Genomic DNA, 25,915 nt, shown 5'->3' with positions numbered 1-25,915 from the left:
GGTTTTTCTTAAAGCGGAGTTCCAGCCTTTTAATGTTTGTTAAAAGTCAGCAGCTACAAAAAGTGTAGCTGCTGACTTTTAAAAACTGACTTGCCTGTTTCACAGTCCAGCGATGCCGCACGGAGCGTCACGCCTCCATTCACATTCTGGGCACCTGGCCGTGACGACTTTCGGCTTCACGGCCGGGCACACACTGCGCATGCGTGAGTCGTGCTGCCCTCCCGGAATGGACAGGCGATCTCCTGGGACCTGTCACGTGTCCCAGGAGATCGCTTAGAGGGAGGGACCGCCCTAGGGGCAAAGGATTCGCCGCCTAGGCAGTCCCTAGGTGGAAGTAGGACAGGAAGTCCCACTCCTACCAAAGCCCCCACTCGCCCCCCCCCCAAAAAAAATTGCGGAAGTTCCACTTTTGGGTGGAACTCAGCTTTAAGTTGAATTTGTAGCTCAACACCCCTGTAAAATTTGTTTTTCTGTCCAGAATATTTCACCTAATTTTTCTGTCCCTAATGACAATTGGATTTTTTTTCCAATGATAACTTACAGTAGTGAATTTTTCTTCCTAGGGGTAGATTTCCTCACTTCCTGTTGTCTCCCTCCATTTGTAAGTAGGAGTCGTTTGTCAGTTGGATGTTTGTAACCCGGGGTAGATTTGTCAACTGTTTTGATTATCATTGATGGTTTTGAACTACCATGGTGCTGCTGGTTTTTCTAAAGGCTGTTGACGTGAAGTTACATGTTTGGTATGTATGTAATGTGTCTGGCTTATCAACTGCTGCCTGGTAAAATACAGGGTTATTCAAAACGATGGAGCATATTTCAACTTTTTATTTCAGACTGTAAGGGATAGAAGCACATTCCACACATCTCTGGATAGAGGAAAGTTTTTAAAGCCCACCTAAAAGTTTCATTCAGTGCCACATATGGGTTTTTCGGATGAATCGTTTTAGCTCCGGTAAGGTTAAACGCTACAATGTCCGAATTTGGGGGAGCAAAAATCCTTGCATAGTTGTTGAACATGACCCATTTATGTCTGCTACTCTTCAAGATCTGAGACATCGAGTTGTTGAAGCTATGAATTAAATAACTAGCGACCAGTTGATGTGTGGCAAGAAATGGCCTACAGCAGGGATATGCGATTGGCAGACCTCCAGCTGTTGCAGAACTACACAGAACTACATGAGGCATAGCAAAACTCTGACAGCCACAAGCATGACACCCAAAGCATGATGGGACTTGTAGTTTTGCAACAGCTGAAGGTCCGCTAATTGCACTTCCCTGGCCTACAGTTTTGATGTATGTCGGGCAACACATGGTGCTCATGTTGAGTGCATACAACCTCCAAGTACCATAACATTTTGAGCCTTCCTCTATCCAGTAAAGGAACGAAATGTGCTTCTGTCCCTTAGAGTTTGAAAGTTCAAATCTGCTCCATCTCTTTGAAAAACCTACATACAGTGCATTCCCCCTGACTATGGGACAACTCTGTGACTGACCTTGAGTGAACCAGATTGAACATCTCTGGAGAGATCTGAAAATGGCTGTGCATCGACACTCCCCATCCAACTTGATGGAGGTCCTGCAAAGAAGAATGTGAGAAGCTGCCTAAAAATGTGTGCTAAGCCTTTTAGCATCATACTCAAAAAGACTTGAGGCTGTAATTGGTGCCAAAGATGCTTCAACAAAGTATTGAGCAAAGGCTGTGAATATACTTGTGTGTGTTTTTTTTATTTTTTTGTGTCTTGCAGTTTGTGGCTTGTTGCTAGGGTGTCCCTTGTAATTTGCCCCTTCCAGGCCACGGTGTATGTCATATCATGCGGCACCTTGACTCCTGGGAGATGTGTCATCACTCCCAGGAGTTATTCGGGATCGCCGCAGATGATATTTCTTCGTTACGCCCTGGTTAGAATGCACGCATGCTTGAGATCGGGAGGCGCATGCTGGGTAGCTAGCAGCACCTTGTCCCAGAACAAAAATTCTGTGGGCTTCACATGCCCACATTGAAGATGGAAGCGCTCAGGAATACACAAAACAAACGCAAGTCAATTAAACCTGTAATTGAACGGCAATTTATTTTTATTAATCGCATGCTTTACAGTATTTAATTCCTAGCAGCAAAACAGGTGACAGAAAAAAAAATCTGGGTGCAACTCCGCTTTAAGAAGTGTGCGCATTTTATACTTTCATGTTTTCTGTGACCTGGATTTATTTGATGTTGGGTGTGGCCAATGAAATGATTTCAAGGGAAGGTGTTTGTGCATAGAGCAAGTTAGGTGGTCTGCAGGGGTGCACCATAAAGACATTTTGCTACATTGGTGACTGTCAAGGTCGACAAAACTGCGTCCTGTAGGAACTGTCCACAGTCTGTGTCTGCCATTGCTACTCTGGTAACTCTTTATGCAGCATTGAGAAGAGATGATTGCAGGGTTGTGTGTTAAGCTCTTGAACACATGATGGTGTCATTGAAGCACCAGGAGTGTATGTACTTTGGGTAATCTGAAGAACAGTGGCTTTTTCTTTTGAAGAGGAATAATTTCATTTGTCGCTCTGCACTTTTCTCATTATTAGGATTCCAGAAGAAGTGCTTCCGGTAAGGCAAGAGTATGGATTTTCTCCAAATGCTTACAGTAGCAGTTCAGATGCAAGCAAGAAAGGTCCACCTCGCCATAAAAGACCAGGAAGAGCCGTGAGATCTCCTAATGAGAATTATGATGCAGACTATACCACAGGAGGAGAATCTGGGGAGGAGCTAGAGGATGAGGACTGGGACAGGTATGATGAGCAATGTGTTTACATCAAACTTGTAAATGCCGCACTGAGGAATGTATCCAACCCTAAGATCAAAATGAACCCATGAAAAAAAAAAAAAAGCTTTTCACCCCTTTTTAGTGTAGTGATCGCAACAGTGGCGGCTGGTGCTCAATATTTTTTGGGAGCGGTGGTGGGAAACAAACCCCCTGTTGGATACTAAAAATGATCGTTGCAACCCCCTGCAGGAGAGTGACAGTGGTGATCAGCGAACCTTCCACGGTATACGGACAGCTGCGATCAGTGGTCTTCGCTTAGGAGACTGATGCTGGGGCCATTGCTTCTCCTCCCGGCTGAACAGGAAGTGGGTCTTGAGACCCGATTTTGGTTGTGACAAACCATTTAACACTGTGTAGGTGCTTATAATGATCAGCTTTTATTTATGTTAAACCTTTATCCCAAACGTGGAATTTTTTGCTGTAACTGCTTATAAAGTGTTAGCTGGAATTCGGCTTTTTGGTTAGTGTATCCAAATCTGCTAGTCCATCTAACACCCCCCCAAGACTGACAATGTTGCTGTGAAAAGGTGCCCCTTCATTCAAAGTATAGGCACTCTAATAAGGAGGAGTGGAATTGGCCAGATCCAAAAAGAATGCAGCTGCAACATTTTAATTTGTAAGCTGCAATATATATTTGTTTTAATACCACTTTAAAATCCGATCACTTAAACAATGATATCCTTAGACGTTGGTACCAGATGTGACTATACCTTGTATTGACAATTGCTCGCCATATTGTTATTTTATACAGCGAGTATCCCCCTATCGCTTCAGACCAACAGAGACAAGAGTACAAGAGAGACTTTGATACAGGCCTACAGGAATACAAGAAGCTGCAAGCTGAACTAGATGATGTCACAAAATCTCTATCCAGGCTGGACAAAGAATTGGATGAACATCCACCAGGGAGCCAATCATACAAGGTACGATCTCCGAAATATTTAACTTGGTTGCATAGGCGTGCGCAGGGGGTGTGCCTAGGCACACCCTAATCACTGATTGAGGTGCAGACTGCTGACATTGCACTAATGCCTCTGAAAAAAATAAATATTAAAATACTAAAAATAAAAAGCTACTGACCCTGTCCACTGCTCTACTGACACCGTCCATGTTTTAATACATTTAGGGTGCACACCCTAATGCAATAGGCTGCACACACCTATGCTTGGATGTTATGCACCAGTGTTAATTTTGTCGAATAAAATTTAGTTGATTAAATGAATACTAATTTTAGTTGACTAAAACAATTGATGACTAAAATACGACTAAAACTAAAATGGCATTTTAGTTAAGACTAAATTGAAATTTGACTTAAATTAACACTGGTCTGTAGTGCAAGTTCATACCTCAATACCTTTAAATATGAGATTTTTCACTGTAGCAGTATATAATGGGTTTGGAAATTGTAGAGAAATGTTAACTCTTGCATTACACCCATTAGATTTTAGGTGACTAAAATTAGTTTGTCGACTAAAATGTACTTGAGATTTAGTTAACTAAGTACGACTAAAACGATTGCAGAAGACTAAAATGGGACTAAAACTAAAATGCGATTTCAAGGCTAAAATCTAATCAATTTTCTGCCAAATTATTACTGTTATGCACCAGTGACTTTATAGCAATGAAAAAAAAAAAATCTATATCTCTTTTCCATATATGTAGACGCAATGCTCTGGTTGTTTGTGTTTTTTTTTATAATGCTTTGCAAGGTGTATTTTTATCACTCGCATCAGTCTCTTTTAATAAAATGCACACTTAACCACTTCAGCCCTGGAAGGATTTACCCCCGTAATGATCAGGCCATTTTTTGCAATGCAGCACTGCCTTATTTTTTTTTTTTTCAAAATTCTTTATTTACTCACACCAAAGAGCATGTCCACGTAGATCACATTAACAGCATATAAACAGTAACATTTTCAGACGTTTAAGAGTATACCAGTACAGTGTGGCAGGGTAGTGAGTATGACCTAGTCCGTGGTCCGTCTGTTCCGTACTCGTGGCATCGGGCTCACCATCTTTCCTCGTGATAACCCTGCTCCTAGGGAGCTTCCAGCAACGGAGTGCGGTGTGAAGTCAAGGATCCGCGGACACGCCCTCTCTTTTCCATTATCGGGAGAGCAGAAAACAGGGAGAGAATGGAGCGGCAGGGAGTAACCCCTCCCGCCACCCATCCAAAGATTAGAGAAAAGTTGTCGCCTCGGGAGCCGGGTTCCCGACAGCATCATGGAAGGAAGGGAAGAGAAAGAGAAAAGAGAGGGGGGGGGGGGGAAGTGAAGGGATTTGCCCACGGGCATGGAGCATGTCAGCCATCCGGCCTGTCAACGTTCCGCCGAGTATCCAAGCCAACTCCCCCCTGAAGAGGGGGGGAGCCGTGTCAAGGAATCTAGGTCTGTCCCCTAAGTGCTTGTCCTTCATCTGAGTAGGTGAACACATTCCATAGCTGCCAAGTCTTTATATATGACTCCTGTCTATCCTGATCTGTGAGGATAAGATCCTCCATTCTATTGATATCATCTACCCTCCGGAGCCACATCGTCACCGTCGGTGGGTGTGGAGATTTCCAACAGGCTGGAATGCATGCCTTGGCTGCGTCTAGAAGGTGTCGGATAACCGATTTCTTGTATACGCGTGTAGGATATGTGTTAGCGTGTAGCAAGAGGTATGCTGGGTCATCAGGGATCTGGCGTTCAGTAAATTTCTGTGATATTCTCCTGACCTCCGCCCAGAAGGGCTTCAGCAGTGGGCATGACCAGAAAATGTGGGTCAGTGTACCTACGTCCCCCTGGCAGCGCCAGCATGTCTCTGAGGTAGACCTGAAGAGTTTGTGAAGCAAAGCCGGGGTGCGGTACCACCTAGTCAGGATTTTGTAGTTTGTTTCCTGTATTTTGGTACAGATAGAGGATTTGTGTGTGAAAGTCAGAATCTGCTGTCTCACCTTGGTCGAAAACGTGCATTGGAGTTCCTGTTCCCATTTCGTGATACAGGGGAGTTGATATCCCTCTTGCGGTGTTACTAGTATGTTGTGTAAGATGGATAGCGCGTGGGGTAATGTGCCCGTCTCCGAGCATATCTCCTCTATTGGTGTGAGAGGTAGGGTCCCTGTCTGTGGGGGTCTCATGGTATGTAGGAAGTGGCTCAGCTGGTTTGCCCTCATAAAGTCTAGTTGGAATCCCCCTCCCTGATCCGTTAGTTCTGCTGGTGTCCTCCAGCGTCCTGCTATGCTAAAGTGGGAGACCTGACACACACCCGACTCTCTTAGCGCTCGGAACCTACCGTCTCGTAGCCCTGGTTCAAAATTCGGGTTACCTAGCACTGGTCTTAGGGACGAATTCGCCGGCGGTGACCCCAGTTGAGTAAGCAGCTTCTCGCAGATACTGGTCGTGGCACCTATCAGCGGGTGAGATCGTAGAGGTTTGGGCAGCCCCGTAACACACCACGGGGCTCTCCGCAAGGGGATGTCGCTTTGAGCTTGCTCTATGTGGGGCCATAGTTTAGTGTTCCCGTGTCTACACCAGTCCACTAGTCTGTTTAAGTGTGCCGCGTGGTAGTACGTGCGGATATTGGGCATAGCCAATCCACCATATGCCTTGGGTAGGGACAACACTGTTTTGTGAATCCTGGGATGTTTCCCAGCCCACAGGAAGTTTTTAAACATGGATTGCACCTGTTTGAAGTATTCCGTCGGTATGCGTATAGGCAGGGCTTGAAGGAGGTAGGTGAATTTAGGTAGAATGGACATCTTAAGTATACCGCACCTCCCGAACCAGGAGTGCAGCCCGGTTGTCCATTGGTCTAGCAGCTTCTGAGTGGTTTTCAATAGTGGCGGGAAGTTGAGCTTAAAAAGTTGAGGCAGTGACGGAGGGATACGGGTTCCCAGGTAGCTTATGGCTGTATCCGTCCACTGTAGACTGAAGCCGTGGCGCAGTCGATCTAGGCGGGGGCTCGAGATTCCCACTCCCATTGCTACCGACTTTCCTATATTGATTTTCATATTGGACAGTCTCCCATAAGTCTCGAACTCTTTCATCAGGCTCGGTAGGGATACCTCAGGGTCAGTCAGTGTGAACATTAGGTCGTCTGCATAGGCAGACACTTTATATTCTCCCTCTCCCACCTTGACCCCTGATATGTCCGTGTTCAGTCTCGCATGTCTCAGGAATGGCTCGAGGGTCAACGCAAATAATAGTGGCGACAGGGGACATCCCTGTCTCGTTCCGTTCCTAATCTGGAAGGACTCTGACACCACCCCGTTGGCCCTGACCCGCGCCGTCGGTTCTGTGTACATCGCCGAAATCCAGTTCATCATCCTATGTCCCAGGCCGATGTGTCTTAGAGTGTCAAACATGAATCGCCAGTTAACACGATCGAACGCCTTTTCGGCGTCCGTACTCACCAAGACGCATGGCGTCTTTGAGGTGTTCACCGCGTGCAATAGATTGAGGACTTTGACAGTGTTGTCCCTAGCTTCCCTAGTAGGAACAAATCCCACTTGGTCCAGGTGGATAAGGCTCGTCAGGTGTTGTTGGATTCTAGTCGCCACGATTTTGGTAAGGAGTTTAAGGTCCACATTAAGGAGCGAGATAGGGCGGTAGCTACCGCACTGACTGGGGTCTTTCCCTTCTTTAGGGATGATAGCTATCTGCGCCTGTAGGGTGGATACATGTAGCCTCCCCCCTAGGCCTAGACCGTTAAATAACTCAACCAGATGCGTGCCCAGGGTAGGGAGCAATGCTTTGTAGTACGCCACTGTCAGGCCGTCAGGGCCCGGAGCCTTGCCTGGTTTGGTGTTACCAAGGGCGGCTTGAAGCTCCTGCAGGGTAATGGGTTCCTCTAATACCTCTCTGGCTTCGACTGGGAGTGTTGGCATGGTTGAAGTGGTCAAATAGTCTCGGGAAGGGTCTCCGTCGGGGTTCCGAGTCGCTGAGGGTATATTATATAACGTGTCATAGAAGTCCCTGAATTCTCTGGCGATCTCTTGTGGCATCGACACCCTCTGCCCGCCGGCTGTAGCAATGTGGGGTATATATGCTGCACTAGTTTGTGTCCTCAGTGAGCGGGCTAACATCTTCCCACATTTGTCCCCTGACTCATAAACCTTGCGTCTACAGATCTGGATGGTCGCCTTGGCCTTGTACGTAAGGACGTCCGTCACCTGTCGTCGTACTGTGTCCAGGTCCAAGCCCAGTTGTTTCTTTCGGTGATTTTTTGTGTTGCGTCTCTAAGGATGTTAGTTTAGCCATTAATGTTGTTAGTTGTTCTGTCCTAAGTCTTTTCCGTCTGGCCCCGTGCTTAATAAAAATACCGCGGACGACCGCCTTGTGGGCCTCCCAGACCACCTCCGGACTACTGTCTGGGACTGTGTTGGCGGAAAAATAGTGTCCCAATTCTTTAACCACGTCTGCTAGTGTTTCGGGGTCCTGCAAAAGGGATTCGTTTAGCCGCCATGGGTGTCTTCTCTCCGTCTCTCTATCTGTCAGGGCATATACTAATATTACCGGGGCGTGGTCTGACCATGTTATCGAGCCTATCTTAGCCTCTTTGACCGCCATCAGGTTCCTATGATGGACCAAAAAATAGTCTATCCGGGAGTATACCTGGTGGGGTCTAGAGAAAAAGGTAAAATCTTTCTCCCCCGGGTGCAATAGACGCCATGTGTCCACCAGTTGGCATGCATGAAGTGCTGCTTGTATGCGTCCGCGCATTTTCCCCGAGGTGGAGGATGTCCCCGAGGATGTGTCCTCCAAGGGAGATAGTGGAACATTAAAATCGCCCCCTACTATCACCTGCCCGGTGGCAAATCTCGTCAGTCGGTCTAGGTGTTTCGTCAGGAAGGTGTCTTGGTTGTCATTAGGAACGTAGAAGCTCGCCAGGGTAACGCCTGTCGACCCTATCCGTCCTTTTAGAAACAGGAAGCGTCCCCCGGTGTCTCTCTGTATGTCGTCTAGTGTCCAAGGTACACCGGCCGCAATCAGAATAGAGACACCTCGGGATTTTGCCTCGGAGAAGGAGGAGTGGTAAACCGTCGGATAATATCTATTTTTTAAGATTGGAAGCCTGTCTTCCCTGAAGTGCGTCTCCTGTAGCATTACCACGTCTGCTCTCAGGCTGCGCATCTCCTGTAGCAGCATCCTGCGTTTCTCGGGGGTGTTTAGGCCCTTAGTGTTCAACTAAACAATTGTCAGTGCCTCCATGCTCGTGGGCGGGCGGGGGGGGGGGGGGGTGTTAAGTGGGGGGGGGGTTAGGTCAGTCAGGGAGGGTCAAGGGAAGGTAGTGGGAGGTGTCCCGGATGAGTCCAGGGATGGAAAAGTTATAGGGTACAGAAAAAGAAGAGAATAGAGAAGATATAGAGTGTAGTAAGAAAGGCCGACACCAGAGAGTGCGGCTGGTAGAGAAATCTAAATTAGCTTAACTAGCTAGAGCGCTCACCAGAGCTAGTCCGGAGTTCGAGCGCAGGCCTATGTGGGTCGGTGGTTGGACAGAGCCAGCACTGCGAGCTCCCGACTCTATCCAACCCCCCCCCCCGGCCAACGTAAATAAGATAAGTATGGCAATGCAATCAATCTTAAACCATATATACATATAACAGCATTTAAGTGGCAAACAGTGACATATAACATAAGGAGCCCGTATCCCGTAAGGCACCCTTCCGGGGGACCCCACTCAACATCGAGGGGGCACAACCGGTAGGGGGACCGATCAGTGGGCTCAGTAAGGGATATATATGACCCATCTCCCCTGGCACCCCTCCCGCGTAATGTCAGATCCCTCCTCCCGTCCTCTCCCTCATAACGCCCCAATAACTCATGGCGTCTCCCAACTTCATATCTCTCCTCAGGATGGTAAAGGGCCAGTCTCCTCTCCCCCCTACCCGCCTCCCCCCGGGGAAGCCGCATCACCTCCCCTCCTGCATCTCATCACAACACACGTGCTCATATCCCAGCAATGGTCTCTCGTTCTCAACATGAGCATTGGCCAGTGGGGCAGTCTCCCTCCCCCGATTTCAAAGTTTCCCCCAGTGGTCCGCCTTGCCAACGGTTGGGTAGGCATAATAAAAAAAAAGGGGGAACAAAAAGATCATGCCCGGGCAGAGCAAAGAAAATAAAAAGTGAAAAACAGATCAGGTGATTTAAGAACACAGTCAAAGGAGGGTAGACGAGCCCCGTTTGTCCCGTGTGAATATCCTTGGCATGGCAAAGTCTTCATTGGTGCAGGGGGGTTCTCTCTCTCGTGGGGGGCACTTATGCATCTATAGGGTAGATCGGGGCGCGCTCTAACAGCGCGGGAGCCCCATTATTGCAGTATACCCCCAAGGCCCGGATATAAACCATGGGTCCCCAGTAGTGTAGGTGACATAGTTTAGAGTGCTCGGGGCATGGTACGGGCCGGGGGGGCCTCAACAGGGATCTGAGTGGCTAGTGGTTGCCTAGTCCCGGGGGAGCCGCAAAGAGCGGTGTCCAGTGTTCTGGAGCTCGCATCACACCATCGTGGGAGAGTTACCGGGACATCTACTGAAGGGTACCGGAGGGACCGGGAGAACGGATTAGGTGGGAGTCTGGGGGGGGTCAGGGAATCGTGGCCCAAGGCCTACTCACGGCGTTCCTCTCCTGAGGGGGCTCGCTGTCTCCTCCGTCCACGTCCCCTCTGTCGGTTCTCCATTCCCGGTCTGTAGTGTGAGGGACCTGATCTTCCTGCCGCGCGGGGTAGTATCTGCAGCCAGTCGGGGATCGGTATCTGGTCCGCATCCAGAAAACGGAAGAGGGCCGGTAGGTCCGCTGGTGACTGGACCGTGAAAGCTGCTCCATCCTTCCTGAAGGTCACCGCCAGCGGGTAGCCCCAACGGTAGGTAAACTCCCGCTGTCTAGCTAGGTCCAGGACGGGCTTCAGCATCGCCCTTCTGCGCAGTGTCGCTCTTGAAAGGTCCGGGAGCACCTTCACCACTGCCCCCTCCAGGAGGATCTCCCCTCTGTCCCACGCGCCGCGGATGATGCGCTCCTTCTGTGTATAACGCAGCAGCCGACACACTACATCCCGCGGTCTGTCTGGATCGGCCGACCTTGGGCCCAGGGCGCGGTGTGCACGGTCCACCTCCACGATCTCCGCCGGGTTGTCTAGCAAGTCGCGGAACAGGCCCAGCAGAACATCATCCAGGGCCTCGGGTTCTACCGTCTCAGGGATCCCCCGCAACCGAAGATTGTTGCGGCGGCTCCTGTCTTCGACCTCTTCCAGGTGCAGTTGGAGCGTAGTAGCCGCTTCTCTATGGTGGTCACGGTCCCGCTCCAGATCCGCCACTCTCCGCTCCAGGGTCGACAGCGATCCCTCCCCGGTGGTCACTCTGTCTGACAGCGTGGATATCTCCGCTCGTACCTCCTGGACGTCTCTCCTATGAGTCTCCTCCAGCTTGAGGATGAGAGACTCTATGTCTTGCCTTGTGGGGAGGGCCTGCAGCAGCGCCCTTATCTCCTGTTCCGCTGAGGAGCCTCCGGCCGGAGGGGAGAGGGCCGCCATAGTTGGGTATCGGTCCTCGGGTGTGCCCGGAGTAGCGGGGTGTACTGCTGCTTCCTCCGGTCGAAAGGTCCAGAGGTCTTGTTCTAGCTCCTCCGCTGGTCCGCCACGTGGGCTTGCTCTTGGCGCCGCCACCCTCGCGCCCGGAGGAATCGCCGTAGAGGAGCCAAAAAAAACGGTGTAAATCTCCCGATTTCGTGGTGGAGCGGGTGGTGCGGGCTGCAGATCGTCTTTTGGACTTTTTGGCAGATTGCATGCCTAAATTCGCTGAGTTTGGCCGGTTAAAGAGGGGACAGGGCCGGGAGCTCCAAGTTCCTGCGTCCTCACTCAGCCATGTCCAGGCCACGCCCCCGCACTGCCTTATTTTAACTGACAATTGCGCGGTTGTGCAATGTTGTAGGCAAACAAAATTGTCTTTTTTCTTTTTTTTCACAAATGGAGAATTCTTTTGGTGGCATTTGATTACCTCCTGCGGATTTTATTTTTTGTGCTATAAACAAAAAAAAAAGTTTTTACGTTCTGCTACAAAACATATCCGATTTAAAAATAAGTAAGTCAGTTTAGGCCAATTTGTATTCTGCTACACATTTTTGTTAAACAAAAATCCCATATGGCGCATATTGATTGGTTTGTGCAAAAGTAATCGCGTCTACAAACTATGGGATAGATTTAGGTACTTTTTTTTTTTTTTTTATTGTTATTATTATATATAGCAAGATTGCAGCGGACAAATTGAACACTAAGTGACACTTTTTGGAGACCAGTGACACCAATACCGTGATCAGTGCTAAAAAAAATGCACTCACACAGTATAAATGACACTAGCAGGGAAAGGGTGAACACCAGCAAACAAAGGGTTAAATGTGTTCCCTCGGAGTGCCTTCTAACTGTGTGGGGGATGCTGACACTAGACAGATTTGTGTTCCTGATTACTAGGAATCGCTGATCTTTGAGAGGACAACGATCTGCCTTGTTTACATAGGCATGCCGCCATTCTGTCATTCCCGAGAACAATCGCGGGTGGCCGGCGGCCACGCTGATTGGATTCTGCTGTGCACAATCACAGTGGGAGCAGTGCGCGGACAACGTACAGGTACATTGTTTCGTGCAGCCAGGCTGCCCTGCCGCACCATGTGGGTTGTCGAACTGGTTAATGGCTGTCTCCGTTTAATTACTGCTATGTTTTTTCAATGTAGGAGGCAAATACAACACCCAAATGGCATTCACGCAAACATTCGGACTTCATTTAAATGCTCATTGAGAACTGTAACGTCAAAGGGTCTGTTTATAAAAGACTCTGTGCAAATGCCTTAAGCATTCTGTAATTTGCCCAATGTTATTTCCTATTCTCTGTAGTTCAGCAGTACCCTTGTAGGGGCTGCTGAAAGTTGTGGCCCAGCTGTCACCCTGCACGCCATTCACTTCCCAATCACCTTGGAGACAACGCCAAGACCCATCACATTGAAGGGACAAAAGCTGCAAGCAGTGGACCAACTTGCATACCTTAACAGTACCCTCTCCCACGCAGTAAAGATTGACATCAAGGTTAACTGCAGAATTGCCAAGGCAGGCTCTGCATTCAGCAGACCGTTTGTTCTCACAGCGAACATTTCTCCAATGAAAAAGCAAAAAAAGTTTGTCCGATGGAGTGTACACACGGTCAGATTGTCGGCAAAAACAGGTCCGTTGAAAGTTTGTCAAAAAGTCAGATTGTGTGTACGGGCCTTTACAGTTTCTAACTGTGTGTGTGTGTGTGTGTGTGTGTGTGTGTGTGTGTGTGTGTTATGTGCTGTTTGAACCTTAGGGAATGAGCATAACATACATCCAAAGCTCTTTCGCTTGCGTACGCCAAATTGAGGCTATAAGGACAGGAGGTCATGTTCTGTGAGGGATAAGGGTGGGGCTGAGCAGGACTAGGCATGCCTGTCTAAGACTGACAACCTTTTCAGGAAGTGAAAGACTGCTTGGCAAATTCAGATAAAGGGAGAGAGTGTTGTCGGTGAAGAAACTGATTGCCTAGCTTGGATAACACTTTCTAAGCTAGACAGCTAGGCCAAAAATTTAAGATAAAGATATTTAACGTACTACTATTAATAGGAAAATATTCATTTTGGACTTGAATTGCCCTTTCATGTTAATAAAGCAACAATAAACATTTTACTTCTGTCCCAAGGACCTCTTGTTAAAACACTCACAGAATAAATTGTATACACTGATAAGGGAGGAAAGATTACTATACTCCAGTCAATCATTTCATTATAATATTCTTATCTTTTGTTACAGGCTGTTGCTGATGAATACAACCGTCTAAAGAACATTAAATCGGTATGTAGATTTACAGTTTAAGTGGAGATATTCAATAATTTTTTTGATCTGTTTTATAAGCCTATTTGACCTATAGGCAGCAGTAAGGATAAATGGCCTTTGGCGGTCATAACCCCTTTGTTATTTAAAAAAAAAAAAAGTTATCCTAGGGATGTCATGTTAAAAGGAACCTACTACAAAAATGAACGTTGTTAATATTGCATCGTTTATGAATGTGTCAAACTCTATTTCATTGCGGGCTGCGTCAACATTATGGTTACCCTCAAAGAACCAGATGTGTCTGTAATACTAGATGTGCACCCCCTCCTTTGCATCACAGTGCACCCCCCCAACTATGCAATGTTGGTACAGAACTCTCCCAGCTGTACTGATGTGTCCTGACCGGGGGACTGCATACACTAGGACACATTAAATACACTTAAATTCTTTGTGCAGCCTTTGACTACTACGAACACAATCCAATAACCCAAAGAAACTAGATGTACTGTATGTAATTATATGACTATAGTAAATTGACAAAGAAATAAAGGTTTACGAATTACAGTGAGAATCTTTTGGTTACGATAAAATGAGCCTTTGTTTCCTTCCAGTCTTCAGATTTCAAGAACAAACGGAACCGCTGCAAGGGGCTCAAGGCCAAACTAAACCACATCAAAAGTATGGTCAGCAACTATGACGACAACAAATAACCATCTGGACTTTCATGCTGAAAACACAAGCCAAACTTTGTGGTCCTGGCCATCAAAATTTTGTATTAATGTGGTTGAGCCATGTACGGGATTTTGGTAGTGGCTTATAGATAATACAGATTTCATATATTTTTATGAATAAGCCTTGGATCTTGTATGTTTTTTTTTTCTTCATTTTATTTTTTTCAATTTTTAAAAGATTTAAATGTGCATTTATAAATCGTGTATAATATCTGAGCTTCCATTTTATGGGTGCAGAACATCTCCAAATTGGCATCGTATTTGGCCTCCTAAATCCACAAAGGGCCATCTGTGCATATCTTTTTATAGTTCTTAAAAGCTAACTACTAAGCTGTACTTTTATTTTTTTTAAACTTGTGCTGTCCCATTTCAAGTTAGAATATGTGTATATATGTTTTGTATGGAGCACATCTTTAAAATTTGAATGCCTTGATTTAAAAAGGAAAGACACCAAAGGGTTTGAGATTTTAGATGGCATTTTGCACTGATTTTTGTACCAATATATGGCAGCCAGTGCATTTGACTATTTATAGCTGTACAACTTGGGTATCTATCTGTTGGGGACCACTGTTCACTGTTTTGGTCCACTTGATAGTATGAAGAAATCCATAGGTGCATCTTGTTGGAATAAGTAGTGTATGATGCATGTGTTGTCACAGATCTGTGTCGCACAAAAAAAGCTAAATGGAAAAACCAAAGGATGTGGTTAAGGAATTGGTAGAGATGAGCAACCCAGAGAGCAATCGGGCAATAATTGAATAATGGTCTTAATTATGGTCCCCATCTTGTAATCCTGACACCGACTTCCAGAATAAGCCAGATGGTGATCACATTATCTGCGGTAGTGCGTCTGTGTGCCATCAAGCCATCTTTCTTGCTTATTATTAAAACTAAAACTTTACAAATGCAATGTTCATTACAAGAGTGTTCAATTATGTTCTATCGTAAAGGGCTAAAATGTTTCCTTTCATTTTAATATTTGTCTAATAGGTGTTGTAAATGATGATGCAGCCCAAAATGTTTTTTTTTTTCTATTTTGTACTTTACTAGGTGTAAGTCGCTGAAATCAGTATGACAACTATGCTATAATGAATGTAAAAATTACTTTTTTCTTTGCTATGTACTGTGTTTTAACAAATATTTTTGTGTGTATATATTTTCTTTGCCGTGTCCCCCCCCCCCCCCCCTCCCCTTTTTGTTTTGAATTTTTTTTTTTTTTTTTTTTGATTCAACATACCATATGATTGTTACAGATATAAAGAATGTGTATTTCTACTTCACGATATTGAGCCTTTTGGCACTTGAGTTATATGACAAAATATTATAACCTTTTCAAATGCAGAAAATGGATGCATATTTCACGTAAACTGATAATAAATGTTAAAAAAATTCTGTTTCAAATGCAGTGAGTTTTTTATTAATTTTTTTACACTATTTTATTAAAGACCTAAAAGGCAGACTGTTACCATAATCACGAGTATGATTAAGAATACAAATCCAATGGAAACAAGTAGGGTCGAAACAACTAATCGATTTATGAAATCTATTACCATTTTCATAATCGATTAATCGGCCAGTAACATAATGGGGTTTATAAAAAAACAAAAAAATTATCCCTTTTATAGTACAAAAAAGCAAATCGCTACTGTAAATATTACTTTCACTGTCCAACAGTAAAAAATAAATTCCCTACAGTAGCAATAATTTTCTCTTTTTGTAATTTTGGTGTGTGTGTGTGTGTGTGTGTGTGTGTGTATATACAGTTGTATTCAAAATTATTCAACCCCCACTGAAATTGATTGTTTTGCCCAGTTTGACATTGATTTTGATCATTCAGTCATCCTGCTTACAATTAAATCAAAGAGGCACGTGTAGGTCCGACAAATATAACATAACATTTATAATGAAATAACCACAAATGTCTTTTCTGTGCTCACATCATTATCAGTTTTATTCAACCCCCAAGTGACATTCAATCTTAGTACTTAGTACAACATCCTTTTACAGTTATAACAGCTTTTAATCTTGAAGCATAGCTTGGCACAAGTGTCTTGCAGCGATCTACGGGTATCTTCGCCCATTCGTCATGGGCAAAAGCCTCCAGTTCAGTCACATTCTTAGGCTTGCGCACTGCAACTGCTTTCTTTAATTCCCACAGAGGTTCTCTTTCGGATTTAAGTCTGGTGACTGCGATGGCCACTCCAAAATGTTCCAGCCTTTAATCTGCAACCATGCTCTAGTGGACTTGGAGGTTTGCGACGGACTGCATCACATTGTTATCCACTATCTCCTGGTACTGAAGAGAATTAATGGTACCTTGCACACGCTGAAGCTTCCCTGTACCTGCTGAAGCAAAATAGCCCCAAAGCATGATTGACCCCCCGCCATGCTTCACAGTAGGCAAGGTGTTCTTTTCATTATAGGCCTTGTTCTTCCTCCTCCAAACATAGCGTTGATCCATGGGCCCAAACACTTCTAATTTTTTTTCATCAGTCCACAGAACACAATCCCAAAACTTCTGTGGTTTGTCCACATGATTTTTGCATACTGCAGTCGACTCTTCTTATTCTTTGGAGACAGCAAGGGGGTGCGCCTGGGAGTTCTGGCATGGAGGCCTTCATTACGCAGTGTGCGCCGTATTGTCTGAGCAGAAACTTCAGTACCCACATCTGACAAATCTTTTGTCAGTTCCTCAGCAGTCACACAGGGACTTTTCCCACTCTACGCTTCAGGTAGCGCTCAGCAGTCGCAGTCAGCGTCTTCTTTCTGCCACGACCAGGTAGCGTTTCAACAGTGCCCTTTGGCTTGAATTTGCGAATGATGCTTCCTATGGTGTCTCTTGGTATGTTTAACATCTTTGCAATCTTCTTATAGCCATTGCCCTTCCTGTGAAGAGTAATCACCTCTTCTCTTGTCTTCCCCGACCATTCTCTTGACTTCACCATGTTTGTAACCACACAAGTAAATGTCTAGAAGGAGCTGAGTATCACAGTCATTTTAAAGCTGCCTGATTGGTGCTTATTAGGCTTTATTGCTGCTCCCTGACATCCACAGGTGTTTTCAATACCTGATTGAAAACACTTCAATGAACCTCTGTTCTTCAGAGTGGTAGTCTTTAAGGGGTTGAATAATTGTGTAAATGAAGAATTCACAAAATAAACATTTACTACTGTATTACAAAACCGATTGATGTCATTTTAGTTGCATATGGTTCTTTAAGAAGTCCTTGTAGGATTTCATTCTTAATACAATTACAAATGTACACTAAATTCCCTAAAACCCTTTACAGCATTGGGGGGGTTGAATAATTTTGAACACAACTGTAATACATATATATGTGTGTATATGTATATGTATATGTGTGTGTGTGTGTGTATATATATATATATATATATATATATATATATATATATATATATATATATATATATATATATATATATATATATATATAAAAAAAAATTTTTTTACCACATTATGTTACTAAACACCTCAGACCTGTGTCACACCTCTGTGTTTTTTTGGTGCTTTTTGCAGAAACTCACTACAGTTCATTTTACATGGTTTCCTATGGGACACATTCACATCCATGATTTTTTTTTCAGCTCCTGCATATTTGGAAAGGGCAAGGACTTTTTTTTTTTAACGCAAACCAGTGCTATTTTTTTAATTTATTTTTTGTTCAATATACTTCAATGGAGAAGCTGCAGAAAAGCGTGTAATGTATTTTTGCGGCAATTTGTGTTTTTTTTAATCTGCCCAACAACAAATTGGCCAAAAATGTTTTTTTAGGTTTTTAATCGATTTAATCAAAACAATCAGCCAACTAATCGATTATGAAAATCGTTGGTTGCAGCCCTAGAAACAAGTACAATCTTTTAATCATTGTAACAAGCGAACAGGTCTTCAGGTGTTCAATGACCAGCATTTTCATCTCATTGTTTTCTTGCCATGTAGAGAGGCATTGTGTGTTTTGGAGAGAGGATGTAAGAATTGTTTTAGTTGGATGTAAATGGTCTGAGGTGGAAAGGAAAAGTCCAAAAGAGGGAATAAAGACAATGTGCTAATGTTTTATAGTATAAAGCTAGTGGAAGCAGGGCTGGATTTCCCACAAGGCCAGGCCTCGGGGCGGCACTGTGTGCAGGGGCGGCACCGCGCGGCGGAGGAGACAAGGAATTTTTTCAGCGGTGCGGGCCATGCGGTGGCAGAGAGAGATTACATCTTCTCTCATTGTTCGCACTGCTGTTCCAACTTCCACCCTTACTTACAGGCTGCGTGACACAGAAGAGAGACAATTACGTCATCTCTCACCACCCGCTCTCACTCGAGTCTCATTTGCCTCTGTTTCACGGTTAACCTGCAGCTAGTTTCCCCGCGTGGGAGAGGAGAGGCTGACGGCATTGTACCTGGCTGCAAGTACTCTGCAATGCTGGAGGGGGGCTTGATTTTACATGCAATTAGTGACAAACTAATACTTTTTGAGTGGCAGCCAGGTAACTGTGGCAATTCCCATCCTGCTAGCAGGCAGTGTGGCAAGTGACATTCCCATCTGGTGGCAGGCAGCGTGGCAAGTGACCTCACCATCTGGTGGCAGGCAGCGTGGCAAGTGACCTCACCATCTGGTGGCAGGCAGCGTGGCAAGTGACCTCACCATCTGGTGGCAGGTGACCTCACCATCTGGTGGCAGGCAACGGTGGCAAGTGACATTCCCATCTGGTGACAAGCAACGGTGGCAAGTGACACGCTCAGGGCTCACACTCATTCTGCTTTATGTTGAGTTTAACTATTTAATTTTATATTACAATGTAATGATAGAAATAATGCATTTCAATCATCCTGACACCATAACAACTATGGTGCCGGGATGATTGAAGCACGAACACCAGTCATTGTCTGGGAGAAATCGCTTACCCTCGCGCGTCACCCCCCCCCTTTTAATGGGGGGGGGGGGGCGGCTTTGAAGGACCCGGCCTTGGGGCGGCAAAGGGAGTAAATCTGGGCCTGAGTGGAAGATAATGCCAGAAGATTCATGTCCATGCTTGGTACCCGGAACCCATCTGTGTCTAGGGATAAGGGCTTTAGCCACAGAAATAAAGACCCTACAAAGATTTCTTTTTGCACAAGATATTGACCCTAGTAATGTTGAACTTATAACTAGAGCAAGGATAAACATTAACGGTAAGGAAGTTACTGGTGTGTGGGTCTAGGCTCCCCCCCCCCCAGAAAGGTTTCAATGTGGGTCAGTTTAACTAGATTTGAGAGTAACGATTTTTTTTATTTTATTCCCATTTTGACAGTTCCAATGAGCATTGGCTTTGTGTAGGTACTGTATGTGTGGTTTTGTTTATTAGGAGAAGAATGCCAACAGGTGTGCTTTCTTTTTTTTTTTTTTTTATATGTTTCATATCTACATATAAAATGTGTTTCTTGCAGAATTTGGTAATTTTTAAAGGTGTGTGTGTGTTTGTTTGTTTTTTTTAAACCATATCAAACCTCTAATCACTACATACACTTTCATTTTATAACCTCCAGAATTTTATTGCCAATACAAACATTTTTGGCATTCCAATATAGGCCTACTGGGAACAATCTCCATTCATGCTGTGAGTGCTGCCTGTCTGCTGGCCCTCTTTCCACAACTTCCTGGATTCCATGCATGCTTTGCAGCTGCTCCTCTGCCATTTTTTTTTCAATTTCTAAGGCCTACATATCCCAAGGTACCTTGCTGTCTGCAACCAGTGTTTCCTCTACTAACTCCACCCCCTGAAACCCCTCCTCTCAGCACCTCTGCAGTTCTGACGGCAGGCTCTGTGAAATGTGTGACACAGCCGTGCCTGTTCACAGGGCATAGTAAATTCGTACCACAGAATTCAGGAAAGTAAATATGTTGGGATTTTTGAAAAGTACATTTTTCAGACGTCAAGATGTTTTTTCTAATTAAGAATAGGCTAGAAATAACTGCAATTTTGACCACAGATACACTTTAGGCTAGCTTCACACATGCAAAAGCGTAACATTACTTTAAATGGCACCTCAACACACCTTACAAACCCCCAACTGGCATTCAGTTCATTATGCTACAGCTACAAAGGAGATTTTTAGTAGCTCGACCCTGCTACTATAATTGCTAAAGCTTAAAGTGGACCTTCAGTCCTTTTTCAACTTTTCCATCTCCATCTGATTGCAGCGGTGCATGCGCAGCGGGGATCCTTGGCTAAAGGGCCGGCAGCCGCCGGACCTTGCCGCAATAAAGTCTCCCGCGCATGCGCGGAAGTGACGACATCGCCGCTCCAGCCAATCACAGCGCTGGAGCGGCGATACCCAGAAGACACGCCGAGGCAAGATTATATCAGGATCAGGTAAGTTCTCCACACCTCTTTCCAATGCAAGTATTTCATAATGAGCTAGTATGTGGTGCATACTAGCTCATTATGCCTTTTTGCCCTTTCAGGTGTAAAAAAATAAATAAAAAAAACTGCTGCGGGTATACAACCGCTTTAAAATGGCCAGTCTCAGTGAAGGGAGATTTCTGCAGCATATTTGTCAAGTACAGAATCACAGTATATATAAAATAATATGCAAAGTGGTTGGAGGGAAGCTTCAGAATGATTTTTTTTTTTATATATATATATTACAAATTATGTAAGCAGACGGCAGTTCCTCTTTAATCGCTAGTATTGGCAAATGATCCCTTGGAACTGAAGTCTCCTTAGGGAGCCATTTGTTCTTTTGATTTGATAATCCTAGTTATATTTTGCTTTTATTGATATTAACTGCTTCATGGCTAGTTTAGTTTATTCATGTTACTGAATTCCTGACTTAAAGCACCACTTGGAGGAACATATAATATTTTTATATATATTTTAGTCTTTTAATAAAAAGTATTTCTATTTTCTCAAGGGGATTTAAAGGGTCACTAAAGGATTTTTTTTTTTTAGCTAAATAGCTTCCTTTACCTTACTGCAGTCCTGGTTTCATGTCCTCATTGTTCGTTTTTGCTCTGATGTTGCTGTAATTCCTCTCTGTTCTGGACACTTCCTGGTTGTCTGTTTCCTGATCACCACAGTACTGGGACATTTCTCACTGTGGTGACTAATCAAGGAGGTGTGATTACTGTGTGTCAGCACCAATCCCGTTTCGTTTTACAAAGCATCACTGCCCTCTATTGGCTCTTTGTCTCTGTACATCAGAGAACCAGGAAACAACAGCAAAAACGAAACTAAACTGCAGGTACATTATATGATTGGTTTTTATCTATTTTTAATCATTTTTAAAAGGAATCGGTTAACTATTATGTCTTTATACCCTGTAAACAGTCATTTCAGAAAAAAAAAAAAAAAAAAAAAAAAATTCCTTTAGTGACCCTTTAATTTGGTATCAAAGAGACACTTTTTCCATTTTGTCTGTTATCATAAAATTTGGCCAAAAATATTAAATGTAGCTCTGTGTTGGTGAGACTTCATTTTATTTCCATGCACTGCTCTGTTGCGGGAAAATGCATCCAGCATGCATTTTTCCACACAACATTGCTCTGCATCTGACAACTCTGTTTTAGTGTGGGGCAGGGGACATGGGGCACATAGAAAATACCTGTTTTCTGTGTATCCATGCTCGTTCTGCACTAGTAAAATGGTGTGCACAAGCCCTTATACTTTTTGACTGCGATATTAATATTGGAATAGCCATACTTTTGTTTTTATTAATTTCACATGGACTGTGATGTTGGATCAATAGACATGTTTTCTGTGAATAGGAGACTTTTTTTTACAGTATTTATAATTAAAGTCCAGGACGCTTATGTTTAAGCCAACACCTAAAAACAACAATGCTTTGGGTGATTTCTTTATTGTATGACTATAAAAATTCTCACAATAAGCTGCTAATTGACTTGCCTATTCAGTGCTACAGTGTTTTCTAGACAATTGCATCTTTGTGATTATCCACACTTCATGATTCTGCAATGTACCAATTAATGATCGTTGGTAGCAACAAGCATCTGTCTGGTGAATATTGTTTAATTGTTCTAAATGTCAGCAGATGCAGTTAAAGGATAAGTTCATCTTTAGAACATGTTACACCTGTGTTTAGGGTGTAACGTGTGCTATCATTACCCCCCCCCCACACACACACACATTTAAAATAAGGGTAGATGTGTGGGGCTGGGTGACTTCTTCTCTGGGAGCAGCTGTCAGATTTGAAATGGAGATCTGTGAATAAATAAACTACAAGTCCCATCTTCCACCACAGAGGATGGATTTGTAGTTCTCAAAGGACTATGAGTGTACTGATCAGTGGCGGCTGGTGCTCAAAATTTTTTGGGGGGGGCGCAAACGAAAAAAAAAAAAAATTTGCAGCCTCACTGTGCCCATCACATGCAGCAACTGTGCCATCAATTGTCACCACTGTGCCATGCCATCAAATGCAGTCACTGTGCCATCAATTGTCACCACTGTGCCATGCCATCAAACGCAGCCACTGTGCCATCAATTGTCATCACTGTGCCATGCCATCAAACGCAGCCACTGTGCCATCAATTGTCACCACTGTGCCATGCAACACAGCAACTGTGCCATCAATTGTCACCACTGTGCCATGCCACCATATGCAGCCACTGTGCCATCAATTGTCACCACTGTGCCATGCCATCAAACACAGCAACTGTGCCATTAATTGTCACCACTGTGCCATGCCACCAAATGCAGCCACTGTGCCATCAATTGTCACCACTGTGCCATGCCATCAAACACAGCAACTGTGCCATTAATTGTCACCACTGTGCCATGCTATCAAATGCAGTCACTGTGCCATCAATTGTCACCACTGTGCCATGCAACACAGCAACTGTGCCATCAATTGTCACCACTGTGCCATGCCATCAAATGCAGTCACTGTGCCATCAATTGTCACCACTGTGCCATGCCATCAAACAGCAACTGTGCCATCAATTGTCACCACTGTGCCATGCAACACAGCAAGTGTGCCATCAATTGTCACCACTGTGCCATGCCATCAAATGCAGCCACTGTTCCATCAATTGTCACCACTGTGCCATGCCATCAAACGCAGCCACTGTGCCCCTCAATTGTTGCCACTGTGCCAATTGTCACCACTGTGCCCTTTAATTGTCACCACTGTGCCCCATGATGCCACTGTGCCCCATGATGCCACTGTGCCCATTGTCACCACTGTGCCCCATGATGCCACTGTGCCCATTGTCACTCACCACTGTGCCCCATGATGCCACTGTGCCAATTGTCACCTGTGTGCCCTTTGTCACCACTGTGCCCCATGATGCCACTGTGCCCATTGTCACTCACCACTGTGCCCCATGATGCCACTGTGTCAATTGTCACCTCTGTGCCCTTTGTCACCAGTGTGCCCCATGATGCCACTGTGCCAATTGTCACCTCTGTGCCCTTTGTCACCACTGTGCCCCATGATGTCACTGTGCCCCTTTCCCTGTAAAAAGCACTTACTTGAGGATTCCATGTCCTCCCTCGATGTCTTCTGCCGCTGTGGTGAAGCTTCAGCCAATCAGGTTCCTGATAACCAGAATCCGGGAACCTGATTGGCTGAAACGGCCGTTTGTCTTATGCAAGGAGCGCAGATTGCCTGCGCTCCGAGTATAGACATCTGAGAGCCGGAGAAAAGCCTATCAGAGCCGCTGGCTTTGATAGGCAGTTCCCCTCAGCCAACCAGCTGCCGCTATTCGGGTAACCGGCGTCCCGCGTCCGGTTATTGAATAGACAAGGCAGCTGGCAACCAACCAATAACATACATTCGTGCATTTATGCACGAATGTGTGTTATTTGCGAGAGGGGCTGCAGCACCCTCTATAGACGGCCGCCAGAACTGCGGTTAAAATGTCAATATGACATTTTAGCCGAATAAAAGTTCTTAAAGGGCCCGTTTTTTGTTTTTTTGTGACTGTGGAAGGGGGGGTGGCGCCCGTGCGTCCCTATGGACGGGCCGCCACTAATTTTAGCGCACGTGTAGTCCACTGACACTTCCTGCAGCTTTCTAACAAAGCCTATACAGAGGTACAAGTAGAAAACTGGAGGATGTGTCTGCAGGAGCCTCCAACAATCGCAACTGCAGTGCTGGCTCCCGTTGGGGAAAAATAATTGCACAAATTATTTCCTGCAAAAATATATGCGTTTTATTATTTTAGATTGACTAAAAACCATGTGTCCACCTTTTGCAAAAAAACAAACAATAAATGCACATGTATGCAGAAAGAAAAATAATTTTATTTACTCAATTGCAAATGAGTCTACAAAACTTTGACCTCAATCGGTAAATCGTGCGCGCAATGCCAACTACTGCAGATTCCTCCTCCAGCTCCACCATCCTGAGGTACAATCTTTCAGTTGGGATGCACACACACGGGCATTTAACCGCGCTGCAATTTCCAGCGGCAACAGTCTACTGATTCCTGCTGCTGCGATTGACGGTCATGAATTTATATGTTGGGACTTTATTTACTGACTTGGATGGTTTTTCCAATGGAATTCCGCTCAAGCTTGGCTTGCATACACGTGGAAATTCCGACAGCAAAAGTCTGATGGAGCATACACACTGTCGGAATTTCCGTTCAAAAGCTCACATCGGACTTTTGCTGTTGGAATTTCCGATCATGTGTACATGTGTAAGTGCTTCCTTAAAGCGGTGGTTCACCCTAAAAAGCAAGTTTCTACCATGAAATCCAGCATACTAGCGTGAGCTACAGTATGCCTTTATTTTTTATTTATTTTTGCGCCGTACTCACTGTTTAATCCCGTAGTTACGTTTCAGACTCCCCACGGGGAATGGGCGTTCCTATGCAGAGGGGAACATGACTGACGGCTGGCTATGGCGCGTCACGCTTCCCGAGTAGGACTCGGCTCTTCACGGCGCTATACGGCCAAGTCCTATTTCGGCTATTTCTGTGACGCGCCATAGCCGGCCGTCAATCATGTTCCCCTCTGCATAGGAACGCCTACTAGTCTGAAACTTAACTACGGGATTAAACAGTGAGTACGGCGCAAAAAAATAAAATAAAGGCATACTGTAGCTCGCGTTAGTATGCTGGATGGCATGTTAGAATTTTTTTTTTTTTTTAGGGTGACCCCCCCGCTTTAACTTTGAATTGCCTCTGTTCCTTAATTCAGTGTCAATAAAACACCTGTTCAACTGGGAAGATCAGCATTAAAGTTGATCCAATCCAAGAGAATAACCCTTTTTTAACAGCTGTTGCCATTTGTCCTGCTGCCAGTGAAGCGTTTAATAACTGAACTGCTCAAAAAGGGTTATTTTATTCCCTTGGATTGGATCAACTTTAATGCCGATCTTTCCAGTTAAACAGATGTTTTATTGACACTGAATTAAGGAACGGAGACAATTCAAAGTTAAAGCGGATGTTCACCCGAATTTTTTTTTTTAAAAGCCAGCAGCTACAAATACTGGAGCTGCTGACTTTTATAAAATGGACACTTACCTGTCCAGCGCACCCGCGATGTCGGCAGACGAGGCTGAGCAATCGCTCGATCCTCAGATGCTGCCACCGCCATGCTCGGTGAGGGAATCAGGAAGTGA

At 44.9% G+C, this 25,915-nt stretch overlaps 1 protein-coding gene across 1 annotated transcript in view; it reads left to right on the top strand.

The window, feature by feature from the left end:
* Positions 1-15,460, top strand: part of OCLN (occludin) — a 66,753-nt gene extending 51,293 nt beyond the window's left edge. The window contains exons 6-9 of the mRNA XM_040341562.1: positions 2,566-2,769; positions 3,556-3,727; positions 13,590-13,631; positions 14,222-15,460. Of these exons, the coding sequence (XP_040197496.1) occupies positions 2,566-2,769; positions 3,556-3,727; positions 13,590-13,631; positions 14,222-14,320 (517 nt within the window). The 3' untranslated portion in view covers positions 14,321-15,460. The remainder of the gene's footprint in view (positions 1-2,565; positions 2,770-3,555; positions 3,728-13,589; positions 13,632-14,221) is intronic.
* The last annotated feature ends 10,455 nt before the right edge of the window (positions 15,461-25,915 follow it).

Source organism: Rana temporaria, chromosome 1, assembly GCF_905171775.1.
Source record: "Rana temporaria chromosome 1, aRanTem1.1, whole genome shotgun sequence".
NCBI classification, from domain to species: domain Eukaryota; kingdom Metazoa; phylum Chordata; class Amphibia; order Anura; family Ranidae; genus Rana; species Rana temporaria.
This window is presented reverse-complemented; position numbering and strand designations above follow the sequence as displayed.